Genomic DNA, 18,353 nt, shown 5'->3' with positions numbered 1-18,353 from the left:
TGGTGGTTTTTTTGTGGGTTTTGGGTTTTTTTTTGTGGGTTTTGGGGTTTTTTTGGTGGGTTTTTTTGGTTGTTTTTTGGTGGGTTTTTGGTTGTTTTTTTTGGTGAGTTTTGGGGTTATTTTTGGGTGACTTTTGGGGTTTATTTTTGGGTGGGTTTGGGGTTATTTTTGGGTGAGTTTTGGGGTTATTTTTGGGTGGGTTTGGGGTTATTTTGGGTGGGTTTGGGGGTTATTTTTGGGTGTCTTTGGGGTTATTTTTGGGTGGGTTTGGGGTTATTTTGGGGTGACTTTTGGGGTTATTTTGGGTGGCTTTAGGCTTATTTTTTGGTGGGTTTGGGGTTATTTTTGGGTGAGTTTGGGGTTATTTTTGGGTGAGTTTGGGGGTTATTTTTAGGTGACTTTAGGGTTATTTTTGGGTGAGTTTGGGGTTATTTTTAGGTGACTTTAGGGTTATTTTTGGGTGGGTTTGGGGTTATTTTGGGTGAGTTTTGGGGTTATTTTTTGGGTGTCTTTGGGGTCATTTTTGGGTGGCTTTGGGGTTATTTTGGGTGAGTTTGGGGGTTATTTTTAGGTGACTTTAGGGTTATTTTTGGGTGGGTTTGGGGTTATTTTTAGGTGACTTTAGGGTTATTTTTGGGTGAGTTTGGGGTTATTTTTTGGGTGGGTTTGGGGTTATTTTGGGGTGGGTTTGGGGTTATTTTTGGGTGGGTTTGGGGTTATTTTGGGGTGGGTTTGGGGTTATTTTTTGGTGGGTTTGGGGTCATTTTTGGGTGGGTTTGGGGTCATTTTTGGGTGAGTTTGGGGTTATTTTTGGGTGGGTTTTGGGGTTATTTTTGGGTGGGTTTGGGGTTATTTTTGGGTGAGTTTTGGGGTTATTTTTGGGTGGGTTTGGGGTTATTTTTTGGTGGGTTTGGGGTTATTTTTTGGTGGGTTTTGGGGTTATTTTTGGGTGGGTTTGGGGTTATTTTTTGGTGGGTTTGGGGTTATTTTTTGGTGGGTTTTGGGGTTATTTTTTGGTGGGTTTTGGGGTTATTTTTGGGTGGGTTTTGGGGTTATTTTTGGGTGAGTTTTGGGGTTATTTTTGGGTGGGTTTGGGGTTATTTTTGGGTGGGTTTGGGGGTTATTTTTGGGTGGGTTTGGGGTTATTTTTTGGTGGGTTTTGGGGTTATTTTTGGGTGGGTTTGGGGTTATTTTTTGGTGGGTTTTGGGGTTATTTTTGGGTGTCTTTGGGGTTATTTTTGGGTGGGTTTGGGGTTATTTTGGGGTTATTTTTTGGTGGGTTTTGGGGTTATTTTTGGGTGGTTTTGGGGTTATTTTTAGGTGACTTTAGGGTTATTTTTGGGTGGGTTTGGGGTTATTTTGGGTGAGTTTTGGGGTTATTTTTTGGGTGTCTTTGGGGTCATTTTTGGGTGGCTTTGGGGTTATTTTGGGTGGGTTTGGGGGTTATTTTTAGGTGACTTTAGGGTTATTTTTGGGTGAGTTTGGGGTTATTTTTGGGTGAGTTTGGGGTTATTTTTTGGGTGGGTTTGGGGTTATTTTGGGGTGGGTTTGGGGTTATTTTTGGGTGGGTTTGGGGTTATTTTGGGGTGGGTTTGGGGTTATTTTTGGGTGGGTTTGGGGTTATTTTGGGGTGGGTTTGGGGTTATTTTTTGGTGGGTTTGGGGTCATTTTTGGGTGGGTTTGGGGTCATTTTTGGGTGAGTTTGGGGTTATTTTTGGGTGGGTTTTGGGGTTATTTTTGGGTGGGTTTGGGGTTATTTTTGGGTGAGTTTTGGGGTTATTTTTGGGTGGGTTTGGGCTTATTTTTTGGGTGGGTTTGGGGTTATTTTTGGGTGGGTTTGGGCTTATTTTTGGGTGGGTTTGGGCTTATTTTTTGGGTGTCTTTGGGGTTATTTTTGGGTGGCTTTGGGGTTATTTTTGGGTGGGTTTGGGGGTTATTTTTGGTGGCTTTGGGGTTATTTTTGGGTGGGTTTTGGGGTTATTTTCTGTGGGTTTGGGGTTATTTTTTGGTGGGTTTTGGGGTTTTTTTTGTGCTTTTTGGTTGGTTTTTTTGGTGGTTTTTTTTTGGTTTCTTTTGGCGGGTTTGGGGCTTTTTTTTTGGTTGGTTTTTTTGGTGTTTTTCGAGGGTTTTTTTTTGGCGGCTTTGGGTTGTTTTTTGTTGGCTTTTAGTGTTTGGGGATTGCGGCGGCCGTGGTTGGGTTTTTGGGGGGATTCTCCCGATTTTCTGAGTTTCGTTTTTTGGGTCTTTTTTTTGGGTTTTTTTTTTTGTTTGTTTGTTTTTTGGGGTTTTTTTGTTTTTTGTTTTTTTCCGAGTTTTGAGGCGATTTTGGTCGGGAATTTAAAAATCGGGGAATTTTTTTTTTTTTTAGGCCGACAAAACCTTTTGGTTCCCAAAATTATCCCCCCCCTCCCCCCCTCCCCCTCCCCCCCAAAATCCACCCAGAGGAGCCCCAAAATTCCCCAAATCCCAGCCCCGGGGGGGGGCTCAGGAAATGCCCAAATTCCCACATTCCAACCCAAAAATGGGGTGGGGGAGGGGGAACCCCAGACCCCAACCAGATCCAAGGGTGGGGGGGGGGGGGGGGAGGAACAAAAAAGGGGAATTTGGGTAAAATCTGGTGGGAAAAAGGGGGAATTTCCCACCCAGAGGGGGGGGTGGGGGTGCCCCAAACCCTCAGGACCCCCCACAATGACGTCATCAGCACCCTGATGACGTCATCACCGCCTTGATGATGTCACACCACCCCATGATTTTTTTTTTTTTTTTTTTTTTTTTTGCGGGGGGGGGTGTGGGGGAAGGGATTTTGGGGGGGGGGGGGGGGGGCCCCCAGCAGGGCCAGGAGGGAAATTTGGCAAAATCCAGGCCCCCCACCCCAAAATAAATACACGGCATCGAGGGGGCGGGGCTTGGCTGCAGCAGCCAATCAGAACCGGCCACGTCATCCCCCCGGCCACGCCCCTCCCTGGCCACGCCCCTCCCCGGCCACGCCCCTGGGTGGGGGTCAGGCCCTGGGGGGAGGGGAGGGGGGTCCGGGCGGGGGGTCCCAGCGTGGTCCCGCTATGGGGCACTGCAGGCCCCACTTGGGGGTCAGAGTGTGTCCGAGTTGGGGGTCACTCCGGGCCCCACTTGGGGGTCAGTCCGGGCTCCACTTGGAGGTCAGTCCGGGCCCCATTTGGGGGTCACTCTGGGCCCCACTTGGGGGTCTGTCTGGGCCTCACCTGGGGGTCAGTTCCGGCCTCACTTGGGGGTCACTCTGGGCCCCATTTGGGGGTCAGTCCAGGCCCCATTTGGGGTCACTCCGGGCCCCACTTGGGGGTCAGTTCTGGCCTCACTTGGGGGTCAGTCCAGGCCCCATTTGGGGTTCTGTCCGGGCCTCACTTGGGGGTCAGTTCCGGTCTCACTTGGGGGTCACTCCGGGCCTCACTTGGGGGTCAGTTCCGGTCTCACTTGGGGGTCACTCCAAGCCCCACTTGGGGTTCTGTCCGGGCCCCACTTGGGGGTCACTCCAAGCCCCACTTGGGGTTCTGTCCGGGCCCCACTTGGGGGTCAGTTCTGGCCTCACTTGGGGGTCAGTTCTGGCCTCACTTGGGGGTCACTCCAAGCCCCATTTGGCAGTCACTGTGGGCCCCACTTGGGGGTCAGTCCAAGCCCCACTTAGAGATCAGTCTGGGCCTCACTTGGGGGTCACTCCAAGCCCCACTTAGGGGTCAGTCTGGGCCTCACTTGGGGGTCAGTTCTGGCCCCACTTAGGGGTCAGTCCAAGCCCCACTTAGGCGTCACTGTGGGCCCCACTTGGAAATCAGTCCAGGCCCCACTTGGGGGTCAGTCCCTGCCCCACAGCGGGGTCAGTTGTGGCCTCAGTTGGGGGTCACTCCAAGCCCCACTTGGGGGTCAGTTCCTTGCCCCATACGGGGGTCGACTGGAGCCTCATTTAGGGGTAAAACCACGTCCAACTTGGGGGTCAGTGCCTGCCCCACGGCGGGGTCAGTTCTGGCCTCACTTGGGGGTCACTCCAAGCCCCACTTGGGGGTCACTCCAAGCCCCACAGCGGGGTCAGTTGTGGCCTCACTTGGGGGTCACTTCAAGCCCCACTTGGGGGTCACTCCAAGCCCCACTTGGGGGTCAGTGCCTGCCCCACGGCAGGGTCAGTTGTGCCCCACTTGGTGCTCAGTCCGTGCCCCACTCGTGGATGATCCCAGACCCACTGGGAGCCTCTCCATGTTGCACTTGGGGGTCGCTCCAGGCCCCACTTGGGGGTCGCTCCAGGCCCCACTCGTGGCTCAGCTCCTGCCCCACTGCCGCCTCCCCCGTGGGGCTGCAGGGCCGGGGGTCACTGCGGGGTCCCCCCGTGGGGCACCGTGGAACGCTGTGGGTCGCTCTGGGTCGCTGCTGGATGCTGGGGGTCACTCCAGGGCTCCGTGGGCAGCTGTGGGTCGCTCCATGGGTCGCTCCATGGGTCGCTCTGGGTGGCCGTGGGTTGCCGTGGGTCACTCCGGGGATCATTCCGGGGGTCACTCTGTGGGTCAGTCCGTGGGTCGCTCTGGGGGTCACTTCGGGTGGCCGTGGGTCGCCGTGGGTCACTCTGTGGGTCACTCCGTGGGCCGCTGTGGGGGTCGCTGTGGGGGTCGCTGTGGGTCCCTGTGGAGCTCCGTGGGTCGCTCTGGTTGGCCATGGGTTGTTGTGGGTCGCTCCGTGGGTCGCTCTGTGTCCCCGTGGGGCTCTGTGGATCGCTGTGGGTCCCTATGGGGCTCCGTGGGTCACTCCATGGGTCGCTGTGGGTCCCTATGGGGCTCCGTGGGTCGCTCCGTGGGTCGCTCCGTAGGTCGCTGTAGCTCCCTACGGGGCTCTGTGGGTCGCCGTGGGGCACCGTGGGGCTCTGTGGGTTGCTGTAGGTCCCCATGGGGCTCTGTGGATCGCTATAGGTCCCTATGGCGCTCTGCGGGTCACTCCGTGGGTCGCTCGGTGGGTCGCCGTGGGTCGCCGTGGGGCTCGGTGGGTCGCCGTGGGTCCCTATGGGGCTCCGTGGGTCGCTCGGTGGGGCGCCGTGGGGCGCCGTGGGGCTCGGTGGGTCGCTCGGTGGGGCGCCGTGGGGCGCCGTGGGGCTCCGTGGGTCGCTGTGGGTCCCTATGGGGCTCCGTGGGTCGCTCGGTGGGGCGCCGTGGGGCGCCGTGGGGCTCTGTGGGTCGCTCGGTGGGTCGCTGTGGGTCCCTATGGGGCTCTGTGGGTCGCTCGGTGGGGCGCCGTGGGGCGCCGTGGGGCTCGGTGGGTCGCTGTGGGTCCCTATGGGGCTCCGTGGGTCGCTCGGTGGGGCGCCGTGGGGCGCCGTGGGGCTCGGTGGGTCGCTGTGGGTCCCTATGGGGCTCCGTGGGTCGCTCGGTGGGGCGCCGTGGGGCGCCGTGGGGCTCTGTGGGTCGCTCGGTGGGGCGCCGTGGGGCGCCGTGGGGCGCAGCTCGGCCGACAGGGCCTCGAAGGCGTCGAGCATGGCGGCGCGGACGCGCTCGGTCAGCGCGGGAACGTCGGCCGGGCCCAGCCCCCGCGTGGGCAGCGCCGGCAGCACCTGGATCACGCACTGCCCTGGGGGGCGCTGTGGGTCGGGGGCTGCCCCACAGCGACCCCCGGCCCCACACGGACACCCTGCCCCACAGCGACCCCCGGCCCCACACGGCTGCCCCACAGTGACCCCCGGCCCCACATGGCTGCCCCACAGCGACCCCCGGCCCCACACGGACACCCTGCCCCACAGCGACCCCCGGCCCCACACGGCTGCCCCACAGTGACCCCCGGCCCCACATGGCTGCCCCACAGCGACCCCCGGCCCCACACGGACACCCTGCCCCACAGCGACCCCCGGCCCCACACGGCTGCCCCACAGTGACCCCCGGCCCCACACGGACACCCTGCCCCACAGCGACCCCCGGCCCCACACGGCTGCCCCACAGCGACCCCCGGCCCCACACGGACACCCTGCCCCACAGCGACCCCCGGCCCCACACGGCTGCCCCACAGCGACCCCCGGCCCCACAGCGACCCCCGGCCCCACATGGCTGCCCCACACGGACACCCTGCCCCACAGCGACCCCCGGCCCCACACGGACACCCTGCCCCACTGCGACCCCCGGCCCCACACGGCTGCCCCACAGCGACCCCCGGCCCCACACGGCTGCCCCACAGCGACCCCCGGCCCCACAGCGACCCCCGGCCCCACACGGCTGCCCCACACCGACACCCTGCCCCACAGCGACCCCCGGCCCCACACGGCTGCCCCACAGCGACCCCCGGCCCCACACGGACACCCTGCCCCGCAGCGACCCCCAGCCCCACACGGCTGCCCCACAGCGACCCCCGGCCCCACATGGACACCCTGCCCCACACGGACACCCTGCCCCACAGCGACCCCCGGCCCCACACGGACACCCTGCCCCACAGCGACCCCCAGCCCCACATGGCTGCCCCACACGGACACCCTGCCCCACACCGACCCCCAGCCCCACACGGCTGCCCCACACCGACACCCTGCCCCACACGGACACCCTGCCCCACAGCGACCCCCAGCCCCACATGGCTGCCCCACACCGACACCCTGCCCCACACCGCCACCCTGCCCTACATGGACACCCTGCCCCACATGGACACCCTGCCTCACACAGACACTCTACCCCACACCGAGACCCTGCCCCACATGGAGACCCTGCCCCACACAGAGACCCCAGCCCCACACCGACACCCTGCCCCACACTGAGGTCCTGCCCCACACCAACACCCTACCCCACACTGACACCCTGCCCCACAGCGACACTCTGCCCCACAGCGACACTCTGCCCCACATGGCTGCCTCAGCCCCACACGGAGACCCCACACCCAGACCCTGCCCCACACTAAGACCCAGCCCCACACGGCCCAATGTCCTACTCATCCCAGCCCCACAGGTCCCAGCAGGCAGCCCCCAGCCCCACACATCCCCCCCAGCCCCACAGGAGCCCCACAGCCCCCCACATCCCCCCCAGACCCACATGAAGCCCTTCCAGCCCCACAGAAGCCTCCCGGACTCACTGAGTCCTCCAGCCCCAAATCTGCCTCCCAGCCCCACAGGAGCCTCCCAGCCCCACACATCCCCCCGAGCCCCACACATCCCCCCGAGCCCCACACCTCCCCGCTGCCCCACACCTCCCCCCAGCCCCACAGCCGCCCCTCACCGGCCGTGAACCTGCGCTCCCGTTTGCTGTAGAAGTGCTGGTAGGACGAGATGACGATGGGGACGACGGGGACCTGTGGGGCAGCGCGGGGGTCAGGCAGGGCCGGCCCGCCCCACGGCCGCCCTATAGCCGCCCCACAGCCGCCCCATGGCCGCCCCACGGCCGCCCCCCGTACCTGGGCCTGCACGGCGAGGTGGAAGGCGCCGCGCTTGAAGGGCAGCATGGAGCCGCTGTGGTTGCGCGTGCCCTCGGGGAACACCCACACCCGCACCTGTGGGGCGCGGCCGCGTGTGGGGCACGGCCACGTGTGGGGCCGCCCCACGGCGAGCCCGCGGCCGCCCCACGGCCAACGGAAGCCGCCCCACGGCCAACGGAGGCTGCCCCACATCCCCGCGGGGTCGAGTGGCCCTGCAGCTCCCTGCGGGGCTGCCCTGTGAGCGGCCGGCCCCATGGCTGACCCATGGCTGACCCATGGCTGCCCCATGGCCAGCCCCATGGACACCCCACAGCCAACCCCATAGCCGGCCCCATGGCTGCCCCATGGCTGCCCCATGGCTGGCTCCATGGCAGCCCCACATCCGCCCCACAGCCAACCCCATGGCCAGCCCCACAGCAGCCCCACGGCCAGCCCCATGGCCAGCCCCACATCCACCCCACAGCCAGCCCAGTACCAGCCCCACAGCCACCCCATGGCCAGCTCCACAGCCAACCCCACAGCCGCCCCACATCCACCCCACACCCGCCCCCATCCACCCCACACCCGCCCCACATCCACCCCACATCCACCCCACACCTGCCCACACCCACCCCACACCAACCCCCCACCCACCCCACATCCACCCCACACCAACCCCCCACCCACCCCACATCCACCCTACACCCGCCCCACACCCTCCCCACACCCACCCCACACCCTCCCCACACCCACCCCACATCCAGCCCCCATCCACCCCACTGCCAGCTCCACAGCCACCCCACAGCCGCCCCATGGCCAGCCTCACATCCAGCCCCACATCCACCCCACACCCGCCCCACACCCACCCCACAGCCACCTCTCCCCACACCCGCCCCACATCCTCCCCCCACCCACCCCACACCCGCCCCACACCCGCTCCCCACCGCCCCACACCCGCCCCACACCCTCCCTACAGCCACCCCTCCCCACATCCACCCCACATCCACCCCACACCTGCCTCACATCTGCCCCAGAGCCACCTCCACAACCAACCCCACACCCACCCCACACCCGCCCCACACCCGCCCCACACCCGCCCCACACCCACCCCCCACCCACCCCACACCCACCCCACACCCACCCCATCTCCACCCCACACCCGCCCCACACCCACCCCCCACCCACCCCACACCCTCCCCACACCCACCCCACATCCAGCCCCCATCCACCCCACTGCCAGCTCCACAGCCACCCCCACAGCCGCCCCATGGCCAGCCTCACATCCAGCCCCACATCCACCCCACACCCGCCCCACACCCGCCCCACACCCACCCCACAGCCACCTCTCCCCACACCCGCCCCACATCCTCCCCCCACCCACCCCACACCTGCCCCACACCCGCTCCCCACCGCCCCACACCCGCCCCACACCCTCCCCACACCCACCCCACATCCACCCCACACCTGCCTCACATCTGCCCCAGAGCCACCTCCACAACCAACCCCACACCCACCCCACACCCACCCCACACCCACCCCACACCTACCCCCCACCCACCCCACACCCACCCCACATCCACCCCACACCCGCCCCACACCCTCCCCACACCCACCCCCCACCCACCCCACACCTACCCCACACCCACCCCACACCTACCCCACACCCACCCCACACCCACCCCACATCCACCCCACACCCTCCCCACACCCGCCCCACACCTGCCTCACATCTGCCCCAGAGCCACCTCCACAACCAACCCCACCCCCACCCCACCCCCACCCCACCCCCACCCCACACCCACCCCACACCCACCCCACACCCGCCCCACACCCGCCCCCCCCGCCCCACGCACGTCCTGGCTCAGCATGGTGTGCGCGGCCTCGGCCATGACGCTGATGGCGTCGTGCGTGCGCTTGCGGTCGATGAAGATGATGCCCCCGAGCCAGCAGGCGACGCCCACGGCGCCCATGTAGAGCAGCTCCCGCTTGGCGATGGGCACGCAGCGGTCGGGCAGCACCTCCATCATCCCTGCGGGCCGGGGGGCAGCCGTGGGGCAGCCGCGGGGCAGCCGTGGGGCAGGGGTGGGGTGTGGGCGGGGGTTATGGGGCTGGGGGGTTTTGGGTCAGGGCATGGGTGTGGCTGTGGGTTGTGCTGTGGGGGGAGGGGGGTGTGGGACAGGGGGCTGTGGGGCCAGGGGGCTGTGGGGCAGGCTGAGGATCACTCTGTGGGGCCAGGGGTCTGTGGGGTAGGGATCTGTGGGGTCAGGGGGCTGTGGGGCAGAGGGCTGTGGGGCAGGCTGAGGGTCACTCTGTGGGGTCAAGGGTCTGTGGAGCACAGTGAGAGTCAGTCTGTGGGGTCAGGGATCTGTAGGGCAGGGATCTGTGGGGCCGGGGGGCTGTGGGGCAGGCTGAGGATCACTCTGTGGGGCCAGGGGTCTGTGGGGTAGGGATCTGTGGGGTCAGGGGGCTGTGGGGCAGAGGGCTGTGGGGCAGGCTGAGGATCACTCTGTGGGGCCAGGGGTCTGTGGGGCAGGCTGAGGCTCACTCTGTGGGGTCAGGGGTCTGTAGAGCAGGGATCTGTGGGGCAGGGATCTGTGGGGCAGGGATCAGTGGGGCAGGCTGAGGGTCACTCATGGGTCATTCCGTGGGGCAGGGCTCTGTGGAGCAGGCTGAGGGTCACACTGTGGGGCAGGGATCTATGGGGCAGGCTGAAGATGACTCTGTGGGGTCAGGGACGTGTGGGGCAGGCCGAGGGTCACTCGTGGATCAGTCTCTGGGGCAGGATCTATGGGGCAGGATCTATGGGGCAGCCCCATACCCAGCAGGTCCAGCGAGCTCTGGTGGTTGCTGACCACCACGTAGGGCTGGCATTGCTCACTCTGTGAGTGTCTCTATGGGGTCAGGGCTCTATGGGGCAGGGATCTATGGGGCAGGATGTGTGGGGCAGGGATCTATGGGGCAGCCCCACACCCAGCAGGTCCAGCGAGCTCTGGTGGTTGCTGACCACCACGTAGGGCTGGCATTGCTCACTCTGTGAGTGTCTCTATGGGGTCAGGGCTCTATGGGGCAGGGATCTATGGGGCAGGGATGTGTGGGGCAGGGATCTATGGGGCAGCCCCATACCCAGCAGGTCCAGCGAGCTCTGGTGGTTGCTGACCACCACGTAGGGCTGCCGTGGGGGGAAGTTCTGGGCCCCCCTGACCACCATGCGGATCCCGTAGAGCCGCTTCACGTGCTGCATCAGCCCGCGGATGATCCTGGGGGCACGCGGGGGGCTCAGCCCCACGGCGCCCCATAGCTGCCCCATAGCTGCCCATAGCTGCCCCATAGCTGCCCCATAGCTGCCCCATAGCTGACCCACAATCGCCCCATAGCTGCCCCATAGCTGCCCAAATCTGCCCACAATCGCCCCAAATCTGTCTCATAACTGCCCCGTAACTGCCCCGTAACAGCCCCAAATCTGCCCCATAACAGCCCCAAACCTGCCCAAATCTGCCCCATAACTGCCCCAAATCTGCCCCATAACTGCCCCCAAATCTGTCCCACAATCGCCCCAAATCTGCCCCGTAACTGCCCCATAACAGCCCCAAACCTGCCCCCAAATCTGCCCCATAACTGCCCCATAACTGCCCCAAATCTGCCCCACAATCACCCCAAATCTGTCTCATAACTGCCCCATAACTGCCCCGTAACAGCCCCAAAGCACCTCAAATCCCCTTCCCAGCCCCCCCAATCCCCTCCCCAGCCCCATAACCCCCTCAAACCCTTCTTCCAGCCCCCCACAGCCCCCCCAAATCCCCTCCCCAGCCCCCCAAACCCCCTTCCCATCCCCCCCCAAACCCCCATCCCAGCCCCATAACCCCCCCAAACCCCCATCCCAGCCCCCCAAATCCCCCATCCCAGCCCCATAACTCCCCCAAACCCCCATCCCATCCCCCCCAAACCCCCATCCCAGCCCCATAACCCCCCAAACCCCCTTCCCAGCCCCCCAAATCCCCTTCCCAGCCCCATAACCACCCCATAACCCCCCCAAACCCCCATCCCATCCCCCCCAAATCCCCTCCCCAGCCCCATAACCACCCCAAATCTCCCCCAAACCCCCTTCCCATCCCCCCAAACCCCCTTCCCAGCCCCATAACCCCCCCAAATCCCCTCCCCAGCCCCATTAACCACCCCATAACCCCCCCCAAACCCCCATCCCATAACCCCCAAACCCCCATCCCAGCCCCCCAAACCCCCTTCCCATCCCCCCAAACCCCCATCCCAGCCCCATAACTCCCCCAAACCCCCTTCCCATCCCCCCCAAATCCCCTCCCCAGCCCCATAACTCCCCCAAACCCCCCATCCCAGCCCCATAACCCCCCCAAACCCCCATCCCAGCCCCTGCAAATCCCTCCCCAGCCCCATAACCACCCCAAATCCCCCCCAAATCCCCTCCCCAGCCCCCAAACCCCCTTCCCAGCCCCCAAATCCCCATCCCAGCCCCATAACCCCCCCAAACCCCCATCCCAGCCCCCCAAACCCCCATCCCAGCCCCATAACTCCCCCCAAACCCCCATCCCATCCCCCCAAATCCCCTCCCCAGCCCCCCAAATCCCCTCCCCAGCCCCATAACCACCCCATAACCCCCCCAAACCCCCATCCCATCCCCCCAAATCCCCTCCCCAGCCCCATGACCACCCCAAATCCCCCCCAACCCCCATCCCAGCCCCCCAAACCCCCATCCCAGCCCCACAACCCCCCCAAACCCCCATCCATCCCCCAAATCCCCTCCCCAGCCCCATAACTCCCCCAAACCCCCATCCCAGCCCCATAACCCCCCCAAACCCCCATCCCATCCCCCCAAATCCCCATCCCAGCCCCATAACTCCCCAAACCCCCATCCCAGCCCCATAACCCCCCCAAACCCCATCCCATCCCCCCAAATCCCCTTCCCAGCCCCATAACTCCCCCAAACCCCCATCCCAGCCCCCCAAACCCCCTTCCCATCCCCCCAAACCCCCATCCCAGCCCCATAACTCCCCCAAACCCCCATCCCATCCCCCCCAAATCCCCACCCCAGCCCCATAACTCCCCCAAACCCCCATCCCAGCCCCCCAAACCCCCTTCCCATCCCCCCAAACCCCCATCCCAGCCCCATAACTCCCCCAAACCCCCATCCCATCCCCCCTAAATCCCCTCCCCAGCCCCATAACCACCCCAATCCCCCCAAATCCCCTCCCCAGCCCCATAACTCCCCAAACCCCCATCCCATCCCCCGAAATCCCCTCCCCAGCCCCATAACCCCCCCAAACCCCCATCCCATCCCCCCCAACCCCCATCCCAGCCCCCCAAACCCCCATCCCAGCCCCATAACCCCCCCCAAACCCCCATCCCATCCCCCCAAATCCCCACCCCAGCCCCATAACCCCCCCCAAACCCCCATCCCATCCCCCCAAACCCCCATCCCATCCCCCCAAACCCCCATCCCAGCCCCATAACTCCCCCAAACCCCCATCGCATCCCCCCCAAACCCCCATCCCAGCCCCATAACTCCCCCAAACCCCCTTCCCATCCCCCCAAATCCCCTCCCCAGCCTCATAACCCCCCCAAACCCCCTTCCCATCCCCCCCAAACCCCCATCCCAGCCCCATAACTCCCCCAAACCCCCATCGCATCCCCCCCAAACCCCCATCCAGCCCCATAACCCCCCCAAACCCCCATCCCAGGCCCCCAAATCCCCATCCCAGCCCCATAACACCCCCCAAACCCCCATCCCATCCCCCCAAACCCCCATCCCAGCCCCATAACCCCCCCAAAACCCCATCCCATCCCCCCCAAATCCCCTCCCCAGCCCCATAACCCCCCCAAACCCCCTTCCCATCCCCCCAAATCCCCTCCCCAGCCCCATAACCCCCCCAAACCCCCATCCCAGCCCCCCAAACCCCCATCCCAGCCCCATAACCCCCCCAAACCCCCATCCCATCCCCCCCAAATCCCCTCCCCAGGCCCATAACCCCCCCAAACCCCCATCCCAGCCCCCCAAACCCCCATCCCAGCCCCCCAAACCCCCATCCCAGCCCCATAACTCCCCCAAACCCCCATCCCATCCCCCCAAACCCCCATCCCAGCCCCATAACTCCCCCAAACCCCCATCCCAGCCCCCCCCCACCCCCCCCCAGGCCCCCCCCCGGCCCCGCTGACTTCATGTTCTCGACGTCGCGGCCGCGCAGGGCGCACAGCGGGATGGCCACCAGGGCCAGCAGCAGGATCCAGCCGTTGTAGAAGCCCATCTTGCAGAAGAAGCGGAAGGAGCCGCAGCGCTCGTAGAGCAGCGGCAGCAGCAGCAGCGCCAGCGCCAGCGCCGCCGTCCCCACCGACACCTCCATGGCAGCTGGGGGGGGAAAGGGGTCAGGGGGCAGCAGAAACCCCCAAAAAAACCAAAAAATCCCCCCCAAAAAACCCCAAATCCATCCCCAAAAAACCCCAAATCCATCCACACCGACACCTCCATGGCAGCTGGGGGGGGAAAGGGGTCAGGGGGCAGCAGAAACCCCCAAAAAAACCAAAAAAAAAACCAAAAAAAAAACCCCAAATAAATCCCCAAAAAAGACCAAAAAACCCCAAATCCATCCCCCAAAAAAACCCCAAATCCGTCCCCAAAAAACCCCACATCCATCCCCCAAAAAACCCCAAATCCATCCCCAAAAAAGACCCCAAATCCATCCCCCCAAAAACCCCAAATCCATCCCCAAAGAAATCCCAAATCCGTCCCCAAAAAACCCCAAATCCATCCCCCAAAAAACCCCAAATCCATCCCCCCAAAAAACCCCAAATCCATCCCCCAAAAAACCCCAAATCCATCCCCCCAAAAAACCCCAAATCCATCCCCAAAAAAACCCCAAATCTATCCCCAAAGAAACCCCAAATCCATCCCCAAAGAACCCCAAATCCATCCCCCCAAAAACCCCAAATCCGTCCCCAAAAAACCCCAAATCCATCCCCAAAAAACCCCAAATCCATCCCCCAAAAAACCCCAAATCCATCCCCAAAAAACCCCAAATCCATCCCCAAAAAAACCAAAAAAACCCCAAATCCATCCCCCCAAAAACCCCAAATCCGTCCCCACCGACACCTCCATGGCAGCTGGGGGGGGAAAGGGGTCAGGGGGCAGCAGAAACCCCAAAAAAAACCAAAAAATCCCCCCCAAAAAAACCCCAAATCCATCCCCAAAAAACCCCAAATCCATCCCCCCAAAAACCCCAAATCCGTCCCCCAAAAAACCCCAAATCCGTCCTCAAAAAACCCCAAATCCGTCCCCAAAAAACCCCAAATCCATCCCCAAAAAAACCCAAATCCATCCCCAAAAAAGACCCCAAATCCATCCCCAAAAAACTCCAAATCCGTCCCCCAAAAAACCCCAAATCCGTCCCCAAAAAACCCCAAATCCATCCCCAAAAAACCCCAAATCCATCCCCAAAAAACTCCAAATCCATCCCCCCAAAAACCCCAAATCCGTCCCCCCAAAAAACCCCAAATCCATCCCCAAAAAACCCCAAATCCGTCCCCACCGACACCTCCATGGCAGCTGGGGGGGGAAAGGGGTCAGGGGAGCAGCAGAAACCCCAAAAAAACCCAAAAAAAAAAAAAAACAAAAAACCCCAAATCCGTCCCCAAAAAACCCCAAATCCATCCCCCCAAAAACCCCAAATCCGTCCCCCAAAAAACCCCAAATCCGTCCCCAAAAAACCGCAAATCCATCCCCAAAAAAGACCCCAAATCCATCCCCAAAAAACCCCAAATCCGTCCCCCAAAAAAACACAAATCCGTCCCCAAAAAACCCCAAATCCATCCCCCCAAAACCCCAAATCCATCCCCAAAAAACCCCAAATCCGTCCCCAAAAAACCCCAAATCCATCCCCCAAAGAAACCCCAAATCCGTCCCCAAAAAACCCCAAATCCATCCCCAAAAAACCCCAAATCCATCCCCAAAAAACCCCAAATCCATCCCCAAAAAAGACCCCAAATCCATCCCCCAAAAAACCCCAAATCCATCCCCAAAGAACCCCAAATCCATCCCCAAAAAACCCCAAATCCATCCCCCAAAGAAACCCCAAATCCGTCCCCAAAAAACCCCAAATCCATCCCCAAAAAAACCAAAACAACCCCAAATCCATCCCCCAAAAAACCCCAAATCCATCCCCAAAAAAACACAAAAAACCCCAAATCCATCCCCCCCAAAAAAACCAAAAAACCGCAAATCCATCCCCCAAAAAACACAAAAAAATCCCAAATCCATCCCCCAAAAAACCCCAAATCCGTCCCCCAAAAAACCCCAAATCCATCCCCAAAAAACCCCTAAAAAAACCCCAAATCCATCCCCAAAAAACCCCCAGAAAACCCAAATCCGTCCCCACCGACACCTTCAGGGCAGCTGAGGGGGTGGAACGGGGTCAGGGAGCACCAAAAACCCCAAAAAAAACCCCAAAAAAACCCCAAATCTGTCCCCCAAATAACCCCCCAAAAAAACCCCAAATCCGTCCCCAAAAAACCCCAAAAACCCAAAAAAAACCCAAAAAACCCCAAATCCGTCCCCACCGACCCCTCCATCGTGGTGGAAGGGGCACAAAGGGGTCAGGGAGCACCAAAACCCCCCCTGGGACCCCAAAATCCCCTCAGGACCCCCCAAAATCTCCTTAGGACCCCAAAATCCCCTCAGGAACCTCGTGGGACCCCAAAATCCCCTCAGGATCCCCCAAATCCCCTCAGAACTCCCCAAAATCCCCTCAGGGCCCCCAAAATCCACTCAGGAGCCCCGAAGTCCCCTCAGGATCCCCCCAAATCCCCTCACGATCCCCAAAATCTCCTCAGAACTCCCCAAAATCTCTTCAGGGCCCCCAAAATCCCCTCAGGATCCCCCAAGTCCCCTCTGAATCCCCCCAAATCCCCTCACGACCCCCAAAATCCCCTCAGGACCCCCCAAACCCCTCTTGGGACCCCCAAATCCCCTCAAGGCCCCCAAAATCCCCTCAGGAACCTCCTGGGACCCCCAAATCCTCTCAGGATCCCCAAAACTCCCTCAGGAACCTCCTGGGACCCCAAAATCCTCTCAGAACCCCCAAAATCCCCTCAGAACCCCCAAAATCCCCTCAGGAACCTCCCGGGACCCCCAAATCCTCTCAGGATCCCCCAAATCCCCTCAGAACCCCTCAAAATCCCCTCAGGATCCCAAAATCCCGTCAGGAACCTCCTGGGACTCCCAAATCCCCTCAGGATCCCCAAAATCCCCTCAGGACCCCTCAAAATCCCCTCAGAACCCCCAAATCCCCTCAGAACCCCCCAAAGTCCCCTCAGAATCCCCAAATCCCCTCAGAACCCCTCAAAATCCCCTCAGGAACCTCCTGGGACCCCAAAATCCCCTCAGGATCCCCCAAATCCCCTCAGGATCCCCAAGATCCCCTCAGAACCCCCAAAATCCCCTCAGAACCTCCCAAAATCCCCTCAGGATCCCCCAAATCCCCTCAGGAACCTCCCGGGACCCCCAAATCCTCTCAGAACCCCTCAAAATCCCCTCAGGATCCCCAAATCCCGTCAAGAACATCCTGGGATCCCCAAATCCCCTCAGGATCCCCGAAATCCCCTCAGGAAAACTCCTGGGACCCCAAAATCCCCTCAGAACCCCCCAAAATCCCCTCAGAACCCCCCAAATCCCCTCAGGAACATCCTGAGACCCCAAAATCCCCTCAGAACCCCCCAAAATCCCCTCAGAACCCCTCAAATCCCCTCAGGATCCCCAAATCCCGTCAAGAACATCCTGGGACCCCCAAATCCCCTCAGGAACCTCCTGGGACCCCAAAATCCCCTCAGGAAAACTCCTGGGACCCCAAAATCCCCTCAGAACCCCCCAAATCCCCTCAGGAACATCCTGAGACCCCAAAATCCTCTCAGAACCCCCAAAATCCCCTCAGAACCCCTCAAAATCCCCTCAGGATCCCCAAATCCCGTCAAGAACCTCCTGGGACCCCCAAATCCTCTCAGGATCCCCAAAACCCCCTCAGGAACCTCCTGGGACCCCCAAATCCCCTCAGAACCCCCCAAAATCCCCTCAGGACCCCAACCCCCCCCTCAGGACCCTCCCCCTCCCCTCAGCGCCCTCCCCAGCGCCCGGACCCCCCCAAACCCCCGCTTTGCACCCCAAAATCTCCCCCCCGGGGCCCTTCCCGCCCCCCCCACGGCCCCACCCGGGCCCCGCCCCCCCCCCCTCAGGGCTCGGTTTGGGCCCAACCGGGCGGGGCCGGGCGGGGCGGCCCCGTGGGCGGCGGCGGAGCATCCCCGGTTCTCAGGAGGCCGCGTCCCCTCCCCACGGCCCCCGGGAGCTTCTCGGGATCCCCCGGGACCCCTCGGGACCCCCTCAGGACCCCCCCGGTTCCCCTCAGGCCCCGCCGGTACCGGGAGGGGCGGCGGCTGCGGCGGCGGCGCGGGCCCGTCCCGGCGCCGGAAGCGACGTCGATGATTGACAGCTGCATCCGCCAATCAGCGCCGGAGCCCGCGGATTCCCCCGCCCCTCCGCCGGGCCGTGCGTGGTTGCCGTGGTAACGGCGAGGGGCGGGAAACTGGCGCGTCGCCACGGCGACGCGGCGGCCATGTTGTCCCGCCCACGGTGCCGCGCGGTGATTGGGTAGCTCGGCTGCCTGTCAAACGCTCAAACCAATTAGCGCCCGGATCGCTGCGAGCCAATAGGAAGAGGCGTCTCTCCAGCCAATAGCGCTCCTCCGGGGGCGGATCCTCGCGCGTCTCCACCAATAACAGCGCCGGGTTTTGATTGGCGGGAGCGGCGGCCAATGGGACGGGAGGGCGCGGTGTGAGGGGAGGTGGAAAATGGCGGCGGCTGTGGCGGCGCTGAGGGGCGAGTCCGCGGCTGTGGCGGCGACAGCGGCGGCGACAGCGGCGGCAACGGCGGCAACGGCGGGGCCTTCGCGTGGAACATCAGCCTGGAGCCCGCGAAC

At 62.4% G+C, this 18,353-nt stretch overlaps 1 protein-coding gene across 1 annotated transcript; it reads right to left on the bottom strand.

The window, feature by feature from the left end:
• Positions 1 to 3,599: 3,599 nt before the first annotated feature.
• On the bottom strand, positions 3,600 to 17,837 carry LOC138101710 (uncharacterized). The gene is made up of 7 exons (XM_068999488.1): positions 17,797 to 17,837; positions 13,552 to 13,741; positions 10,492 to 10,625; positions 9,222 to 9,397; positions 7,369 to 7,464; positions 7,194 to 7,266; positions 3,600 to 5,574 (listed from the first exon to the last, which is right to left on the bottom strand). Exons 2-7 carry the CDS (start codon positions 13,734 to 13,736, stop codon positions 4,331 to 4,333), a joined length of 1,908 nt encoding a protein of 635 aa, XP_068855589.1. The 5' UTR covers positions 13,737 to 13,741; positions 17,797 to 17,837; the 3' UTR covers positions 3,600 to 4,330.
• Positions 17,838 to 18,353: the final 516 nt, after the last annotated feature.

The sequence above is a fragment of the Aphelocoma coerulescens genome, unplaced genomic scaffold, assembly GCF_041296385.1.
Source record: "Aphelocoma coerulescens isolate FSJ_1873_10779 unplaced genomic scaffold, UR_Acoe_1.0 HiC_scaffold_437, whole genome shotgun sequence".
In the NCBI taxonomy this organism is placed as follows: Eukaryota; Metazoa; Chordata; class Aves; order Passeriformes; family Corvidae; genus Aphelocoma; species Aphelocoma coerulescens.
Note: the sequence above shows the minus strand (reverse complement) of the source record. Positions and strands in the feature narration are given on the sequence as shown.